Source organism: Benincasa hispida, chromosome 12 (genome assembly GCF_027475165.1).
Source record: "Benincasa hispida cultivar pf3 chromosome 12, pf3_genome.v1.1, whole genome shotgun sequence".
Lineage (NCBI taxonomy): Eukaryota > Viridiplantae > Streptophyta > Magnoliopsida > Cucurbitales > Cucurbitaceae > Benincasa > Benincasa hispida.
In genome coordinates, this window is record NC_143489.1 from 78,780,047 (window position 1) to 78,789,400 (window position 9,354).

General features: G+C 35.4%; 1 protein-coding gene across 2 annotated transcripts; it reads right to left on the reverse strand.

Annotated features, from left to right (window-relative positions):
* Positions 1 to 2,809: 2,809 nt before the first annotated feature.
* LOC120068509 (vacuolar protein sorting-associated protein (DUF946)) lies at positions 2,810 to 7,871 on the reverse strand. 2 transcript variants are annotated; one of them, XM_039020302.2, is made up of 4 exons: positions 7,212 to 7,768; positions 6,769 to 6,938; positions 5,662 to 5,770; positions 2,810 to 4,888 (listed from the first exon to the last, which is right to left on the reverse strand). In XM_039020302.2, exons 2-4 carry the CDS (start codon positions 6,799 to 6,801, stop codon positions 3,282 to 3,284), a joined length of 1,749 nt encoding a protein of 582 aa, XP_038876230.2. In that variant the 5' UTR covers positions 6,802 to 6,938; positions 7,212 to 7,768; the 3' UTR covers positions 2,810 to 3,281. The 2 variants fall into 2 exon arrangements, with proteins under 2 accessions (XP_038876230.2, XP_038876233.2); XM_039020305.2 differs by lacking the exon at positions 6,769 to 6,938 and having other exon boundaries at positions 7,212 to 7,871.
* Between the last annotated feature and the right edge of the window lie 1,483 nt (positions 7,872 to 9,354).

Consider the following 9,354-nt stretch of genomic DNA (forward strand, 5'->3'; position numbering starts at 1 on the left):
TTGAATAATCATTAGACAACAAATTGAATATATTAGATTATTATACTATAATTGAATAATCATTAGACAACAAATTGAATATATTAGATTATTATACTATAATTGAATAATCATTAGACAATAAATTGAATATATTAGATTATTATACTATAAATTGAATATATTAGATTATTATAATGTAAAACTTTATTGATTACAGAAAAAAATTGAATATACAGTAGATTATTATAAAAAAAATTGAATATACAATAAAATGAATATATAATAAAAAAATTATTTATAATTCAATCCCTAACTATCTGGAGCCCGTCTTAGTAATGAAGACACTTCCTTCGATTATGTCCTAACTGGTTACAAAATCCACACCGTTGTCGAGTAGCTGGTTCTGTCCAATCCATCTCGTTGTGATAACGTGAACTTTTGGGGTGTCAGTTTATGTTTATCTTGTCGGGTGTCAGTTTCAAATTCAAAAGTTCAACAAAGCAATTGAAGATATCAAAGGAATAAATCAGAGCTATCTAAGTTTTTTTGACAACATTAGTTTAGAGCAATGGACTTACACATGATGGAGGATTCAGATATGGGTGGATGACGACAAATCTATCAGAGTGCATAAATGGAGTCCTCAAAGGAGCGCGAATGTTGCCTATAAATGCTCTTGCTCAGATAACATTCTTCAAATGCGTGAACTATTTCGAGAAAAGAAGAGCAGAAATAAGAGATGCATTGGAGCGTCAAGATAAACCCAGGACCTGTTGATCCTGATGTTTTGTATGACCAGTCCATTCATCGATCATATGTTGTATGGCGAGATCGTACTACTGGAGAAATATCTTGCAGACGTCGAGAGGCAGGATTTATTCAGTTGGATTGGCATCTGATCACAGCCTTGGTCGAGAGATGGAGGCCCGAGACGCATACATTTCATATGTCTGTTGGAGAGTGCACTATCACTCTACAAAACATAGAAGTGTTGTTGCGGTCACCGGAGTGATGTACGATGACTAGTTAGAAATTTGTCAACTGTACCTCGGTGCGACCCCACCTGCCAACAAGATTAAAGGATCGAGGTTAAGTTTAATATGGTTAGGAACACAATTTCGTGATCTCACAGATGATGCAGACGAAAAAACCGTCATAAGATATGTGCGAGCATATATACTACAAATGATGGGTGGAAATCTGTTTTCAAATAAATCAAGTCATTTTATTCACTTGATGTTCTTGCCACTGTTAGCTAACCTCCATGATGCGGGACGGTATTCGTGGGGTGGAGCATGCTTGTATAGACAACTATGCAAAGCAACAAGACCTGAGGTTCGAGAAATAGCTATGCCTCTTATACTTTTGCAATTATGACTCAAAGGTTGGTCCTTTGTCTTCATACGTGCATGGACATGGTCCGGGTCGTGGAGACCATAATGAATATTTATATTATGAAGCGCCTACAGAGATACCAGAGCAACATCAAGAAGAACCCGAGCAACCTCAAGTTCGAAGTCGACGATGATAACCAGCTCGAAATCGACGACGTCCGCCTTGTGGGACACATTGATTTTTGTAATTATTTTTATATAAATGAGATATTTAATTTATATTTTTTTTATTTTTATGAGTTATTATTTTTTTTTTAATTTATTCTTTTTAGAGTTTAAATAAAATAATAAATATTTTTAGAATTTTTTTTATAAAATGGAAAATTAAAAAAAAAAAAGAATTAGAAAGAAAAATGTGGAATGTGTAATAATTAAAAAGAAAAAAAAAAGTAAAATCTGTACGGTATTCTTGCTCTCGCTCTTCACAAATTGAAATCTCAGGCCAACTCCACTGATCTCTCATTCATTTCAACAACAATTCCAGACAATTCCATTCTTTCCCACCAATTCATAATAAGCTAACTCAGGCATGAAATTTCAGTTACTTTTGTTTCATTCCATCTTAAATCTCATCTTAAACAGTATAACAATTAAAAAAAAAAAGTAAAACATATGGGTAGAGTCTTACAGATATAATGAAAAGGACAACTAATATAATATTCGTATTAATTTTTATTTTGCCAAAAATTAATTTTTAATTACTGGAATGTAATTTTTTTAGTTGGATACAACTCATGAATCTACTAGGATTAAATTGTACTGGTTTAGTTATAAATATATTTTTATTGGGTTTTATTCATGATTTAGCGTGGAGACTTTTAAATTCTTGATTTACTTGTATGTGTTCATGGTCGAAACTTCTAAATTTATTGTGACATATGTAAGGCAAAAAGGGAAAGGAAAGATTCTCCCCTATTGTCCCATTTATGTATTGTAGATTATCATAGACATTTCCATAAAATTGAGATCTCAAAATTGCCGTTGAGATCAACATTCTAAAGCTTGGTTCAATGAGAAATTACACAAGAAAACAAAATTAAAATATGGTTGGCATACATTCTAAATGCCAATGATTTGATTTCCATCCTTATAAATATTGAACGAAAAAGAAAAAAAAATGAGTTCAATAATTTCATGAGTGAGAATCAAACCATCAACATTTAATCGACGTTTCATTCACAAAACTATGCTTGAATTGGCAATTAAATATCTATCTACCTAAAATTTTTCTAGATCAAACAAAATGCAGGGACCAATATGATTCATTTTTAGAGAAAATTACAAAAACTACCCCTAAACTATAAGCATTATCGCAACCATACCTCGAATTTTCTATTTGATCATTGAATCTCAACTTACAAAATTGTTACAATTATACTCTTAGCACAAACTATCCATGAACCAAAAGTGCTTTTTTAATTCAACCCTCTCACTATAAAATTGTTAATCAAAACAAAATATATTGACAGTAAAATATTAATCAAACCTGAGTCCAAAATTAGTATAATGATATTCCCTACCTACTTATTTTTGGTACGCCCTGCTTTCTCTATTTGATATAAAATGTTTTGTCAATTACAAGCTAAGTTACAATAGAAATAGGCTGAGATATCCACCTATGTACTACCTATTGTCTCAACCAAGAAACAATACATAAGAAATTGAATTGTCTTCGAACTGAGTTGTATTCTAAATATTGAATCAAAACTCCAATCAATTCTGTTGTCCTAGTTTTTTTTTCTTTTTAATATCCGTAAATGTATGAGTTAGTTTATGCGCACCTTGACTAATCCCACCGAACAACAAAGCACATCCCTCTTTGTCATATGAATACCTCAGGCTGCCATAACAACAACCAGTAGAGTGAGCTGAAGCAGCAATAAATGTAGACTGCACAACAAAGTTTTAGCCCCTCTCATCTCCTTCCCAATTGTTCTTCTCCTTTGGCCCCGTTGGACCACCCTCTCCAAACAATTCCCCTGGTAACTTTCTGAATATATTTGCAACTGAAAGCTGAATTCTCAATGGAAGGTGATCGATCATGTTGTCAAGCTTTGTTCTCAAGCTGTAGACAATAGTTGGACCCCATTCTCTCATGAACTGCAACCAACAAGGCTCCATGATGCCATTGCATCTCAAGTACTCTGCTGCAACTATTTCATAATGGATGCTTGAATCAACAAAAAGATGACTACGTGCGCAGTCATTCCTTATTCCGATCCCGAGCTTTGCAGAGCCTTGAATGTAGACCCCAGGATGAGGATAACTAGCATGTCCACTTTTTGAGGAGTAAACTATGGCTTTGTTTCCTTCTATGAATTCCAAATTGTGAGCATCCACCCATTCACCACCACTGTGTTGGGAGAAGTAAATGCTACAAAGTTCTCCACTAAAGTTGCAGATCCTGAGAGTGATATGCTCCCAATCCCCAACATGTTGTCCAATCTTCCCTAGACTAATATTCATAATTCCAAGTTTCAGAGTGGCTGGTCCATTGAAGGGACAGAAAACCCACATAGCCATATCCGTGAATGTCCCTCCCAGAGCTGGCTTCACATGAACGTAAAGCTTGGCGCTTTCCAGATTTCCATATATGATCTTGTCTCTACAGCCATCAGTTGGCAAATCCATCCAACATTCCCTATCATTTCTCCCACCACCAGGCAAATTCGTGCCACAAACATGTATGGCCTCCCCAGATGACATGCCATCTCTGTGTAATAGCACCCCATTTTCAAAAAACCATGAAACAGAAGATGGAAAGTAGATCTCTTTGGGATGGAAGAAGATAGTGGGTCCATAGTGGTTGATTAGAGCATGAATCTGATTAAGGTTGGGCATTGTATGTAGTGTAGAATCCAGGTTCTTTAAGCAAGCAATAGGAAGCTCTTTTTCAGTGCCTTTGTAACTCCAACAATGAAATGTTCCTACAGGAACTCCCCTACCAAGCATCCCTCGATGACATGCTCTTGTACTCCAAATCTGTACTAGAAAGTTTTTACATTTAGTACTGATATTAAACATTAAGCGATAAGGTTCGCATCTATCGGTTAAATCAGCTCGAACGCACCTTACTTCACCCACTTCAGGCTTTTCTAGCTTGTTAGTGACAAAATAACCCATGGATTTATAACCATCAGGTGGTTGAGGTAGCCAAATGTAGGCACATTCACTGTACTTCTCCTCAAACCCATCATCTGGACTCCATATCAATGTATAATCAAGAGGTTCCACAAGGGCTGGCAATTTAACAATGTTGCTAATATAATCACTTTCTTGAAAATAACCATCGACTTCCCTCGCAACAAGAAGGTAACCGTGTAGGGGCCGATCATTAGGTTGGCAATAGTGACCAAGGCAGTGAAATCCTTCAGGTATCCTTAATGGTCTGTAAAATGTGACACCATTATTTCCTCGGCGTGTCAGATTGCAACCCCATATGGAAACAAATTGGGTGATTTTGAGAACCTCAATCTCCCCAAGACTTGCTATTCCAGAAGCAAAACCTCCACCTAGGATGACATACATCAAATTCACTAAAGGAGGATCGATATTTATTACGCATATAACTGCAACTACACAACTAAAAGCTCTAGAACTTTTAATTACTTATCAAAAGTTAGATTACTTGGTAAACTCAACACGTTTCGACACCTGTATTTAAAGAAACTAGAGACATTTTAAACTTTTTCTTGAAATGAAATAAAAATCGGCTAATAGTATCGAGAGAATGTTGGCTGACAATAATCTCAGTAGGAACAACACAAAACAACATTAAAGAAGTACTCAAGTATTAAATCATTAACAAATGTTACAACATTAAAGATTAACGCACATATTTACAATTTCTTCAAGATTTTCCTCTACTGAAAATTTGTCCAAAAACTTCCCAGGCTATAGTGACCTCAAATGTTAATGGATGCTCTGTTCCACCACCATCCTTTTACATTGTGTGAATGCATCACTTTTTAGCTCGAAGTGGAATTTTTGGAAAATGTAAAATAATTGCCTGATAGTTTTCAATAACAGGAGATCAACATCATATTTCTCTCCTACTTCAACATTAGAAATTTTAGACTACGACAAACCCAATTAGCTTAGTGCGGGAAACAAGAGAGTAAGTAGTTAGTCCAATACTCCTTATCAACAAAAGCCATACATTGAGTCAGAGACTCAGGAACAAACAAAGACTTGCCTCAAATTCAATGAGAAGTAACAGGGAAACAAATAAAACAAACAATGAACAAACGCCTTCAACTCATTTTTATTTGAGAGTATCATATACCTTGAGGCCATTCAGGAGTTGGGGAAGGCAACGAGAAATAGTCAGGCTCATCTGAGGGCAAAAGGTAGTGGACATTGCTCCAGTGGAACCAGTTGCATCCAGATGCCATCTGGAGGAACAAGGAAAAGTTATAAAAGGAAAATACCCTCCCCCTCCAAAAAAAAAAAAAAGAAACTTGCATTCTCTTGTACCCTCATCATGACAAGATCGACAATTGAACTCTTATAGTAATAATAATGTAAATGTCATTCCACACTTATAAGAGACATCGTCCAATCAAATTGATTAGTTCACCTGAATTGAAGTAAAACTTGGTTCGGAAAACACAATGACCTGAGTAATATAAAACCATGGCCAATTTTTAATGCTAAGAACTACCGAGACTCAACTTAAATAGCCCCTTGACATTTTAAGTTTAATGGCTATTATGAAAATGACAGCATGGTGATGGGGAGAGTTTCCTTGAAGTTCGGAGCACAAATATGAAAAACATGGTAGCAAACAAATGCTTAACAAACAATTCCACGAACACCAGTTTATCAGGCCAAATTCATACTTTTCATTTGATTAAACTTTATTGCTCATCATGAATTTGGAAAGCCCTGAGCCTAACAACTCTATGCCTGTTACAGCTATGATAAATTGTGAGGTCAACAACCAATTCATTTCCCTTTTCTTTCCAAAAGTATTTCTTTTCCCACATAGCAAACTCCCATTTCCGTTTTTTTTTAAAAAAAAAAAAAAAAGAAACAAAAAAAACAAAACCTACTTCACCAATATCAATAACCAATTTTTTTTCCTTCTATTCCAAAGTTCCAAACCTTCTTCTCCAACAAAATTTCACAAAATCAAGTAACCAAAATGTCATATATGCGTAATTCTAGAATACCAGATATTAGTCCTACAAATTATTACCCCTTTTAAGAATTCAGTCCTCAAAATTCAACGAAGAAGTGTATTTGAATCCTACTTTTTAAGGTTATCTTTATAAAGTACAATGGGATTCAGCCCCATAACAACCACTGAATGTGTAGATTCCAAATTATACATGTTCTCTAATAACTACTAGATACAAATTTGAGATATTTTGTAGTATTTCTCTTGTACATCTAAGAGTGCAAAACCGCATTGTGGCGGCATCCTCAAAAAATTTCTCCAATAATATGCACAACGAGAGTGCTTTACTGCCGCAGGATTCTTTCACCCTTTCTTCTAATGGCTTTATGTAACTGCTGCAAGCACCCCTTGATCAGAGATCATCGTATTCCACCGGCTTCCTTTAGGAAAACCAGATAATTAATTTTAACAACAATGAGTTTCAAAAGGTCGAGTTTGATAGTGGAGAAAACGGACGACTGTCAGCTTTCTAGACGAGCAAAAGGTTGAAATCAAGCCTCTTAAACAATCAAAACATTAAAAAAGAAAGAACCCAAGAGCTAAATTCAATGTTGGACTGAAGTTAGTAAATAAAACCTAGAAATGGGATTATAAACAAAAAAAAATAAAAAATAAAAAAAACAACAACAACAACAATTACAAGGACGCCGCACCTGGAAGAATGTGGCATTGGAGAGCGATTGAAGATGGAATTGAGCCTTATGGGCGGCATTTTCAGGTATGAACGAGCATCATATAGATCAAATCATTCGGGGAATGAGGAAAAAATGGAGGGAAAAAGCTAAGAATCGATGTGAGATTAGGTTTGTCCGATTTGTGTGGACTTCACCAATCAAAAATCATCAATGGAGAAATAGAAAAGAATCGAATACATTCTCTCCACCAATTGGGAAATTCCTAAAAATAGGAGTATTAAACAAATTTGGGGAACTGCTAGAACTGTCACGTTTAAAAGGGTGAAAGATTTTAAATGTCCAAACTGCCCCCGTTAAACCCTAAAACGTGATTTTAAATGTCCCATCTGGCCATCTCTCTCGCCATCTGCTCTCGAATTGTCAATCTCTCCATATTCGGACGGCGGCGACTTCGGACGGACGGCAGGTGAAACAAATTGTATCTTCCGACGGAGGCGGCGTGGCGACGGAGATATTTTCGTTACTGAGAAAATTTTATTTGGGCAGATTAGTTAAGGGAAGTTCTACCAAGAATTGAAGTTCATCGCCTCATTTCGATGTTTTATGTCCTTCATTGAATGCCAAATATTTACATAGTTAACGCAAAATAAATATTGGTTATTTAGAGTGGTGAAGTGCAATTTTAATGCTGATTTTAAATTGATTTAGGAAAATTTGCTTCCATTTGAAAGTTCAATTCTTGTGATTGATTGGGTTTGATATTGAGAAATTTGTACGGATGACCCATTGGGTTTGATATTGAGACATTTCGATGTTTTATGTCTTTCATTTGAAACTTCATTTTTTGGTCCAAAATGTAAAATGACCCATTTTTAAAAAATAATGTCAATTGACCCTGACATCATCGTCATACCAATAAATTGCCATCACAAGTGTCTCAATCTATAAGTCTCGCTCTCGTCTGAACACTCTCGCTCTCGCTTGAAATTCCCTAGTTTGATGTGATTGCTCGTCAATATACAAATGATTTGATAATTTTCACGGCTGAAGTCTCAAATCAATAATACCTAAACACAATACAATGATGATTTCTTTAAACTTTAAACTTCATTTCAATGGTGATTACTTCTCTGGTTTTCGACGAGGTTTTGTTGAAAAGAGATTTTTTGAACGGAGATTTCCAAGACGAGACTTTTTAGAACGGAACAGGTTTTTCATAACGGTGTTTCATTATTTTGAGTTTGTTTCATTATTTTTGTCGTGTTATTTTTGGAACGGTAGCATTATGAATTTTTGTATTGGGAGAGAGAACGAGAGATAGAATGAGAGTGGGAGAGAGCGAGATTAAGAAAGAGTGAGAGTACACTTCAATTGCTTGTACAACTTAATGACAAAATGTTCTCTTGCTTTGTAGGATGACAGAAAAGTGTCTACTTATTCGATATGGAAGTGATTGGGATGAGAATGAAAGTTCATATATTGGGGGAGAGTTGATATGAATCATTGTGTCTGTTACATTGAAGTATGAAGAACTTAAATCCCACATCTACAAGGGTTACAAATGTCAGTTCTTCAGAGATTGATCTTATAATGAGAGTTAAATATAAGCTTGAATATGAGCCCCTCCACAATATATAAGGAATGATGATGATGATGTTCGCTTCCTTCTTTCCCGAGAAGAGCTTAGTAGACTTCAGTTATCTGTAACGCTAAAATTGAATTAGGACGAAAATATTAGAATGAGGTTTGAAAATGTGAGTTATGATGATACGACTGTGGACAGACAATATGAGAAATCATATTAGTTTTATCGGGAAGAGGATGATATTCCATTGTCTACCAACACTATACCATCAACATTATCACTAGACGACAATCACACTAATCCAGCAAAATTGAATTCATAATTGGGCAGTACTTCAGTTGTTGGTAATAAGAGATCATCTAGACTTGATTATATGGATTGTGGTCATCCAGAGCAACGTTGTGGTTCTTCAGTGGATGTTAATGAGCAACCAACAGGATTGAATGAAATGGATCATGATCATAGAGATGTGTGTTGTTCTACAACAGCTGCAGTGGTTCCACTATATGTGTCTTCAAGTCATAGGAAAGAGTTGATTATGTCTGGTACCTTTTCATCTGGGACAGAGAACGTTGA

Excerpts from the sequence above, each read along its gene's own strand:
- LOC120068509 (XM_039020302.2), bottom strand. The coding sequence starts at position 6,801 with ATGCCGCCACAATGCGGTTTTGCACTCTTAGAT. Across the intron at positions 5,771-6,768 it reads GCGGTTTTGCACTCTTAGAT|ATGGCATCTGGATGCAACTG; the intron begins GTACAAGAGAAA and ends TTGTTCCTCCAG. Across the intron at positions 4,889-5,661 it reads AACTCCTGAATGGCCTCAAG|GTGGAGGTTTTGCTTCTGGA; the intron begins GTATATGATACT and ends ATGTCATCCTAG.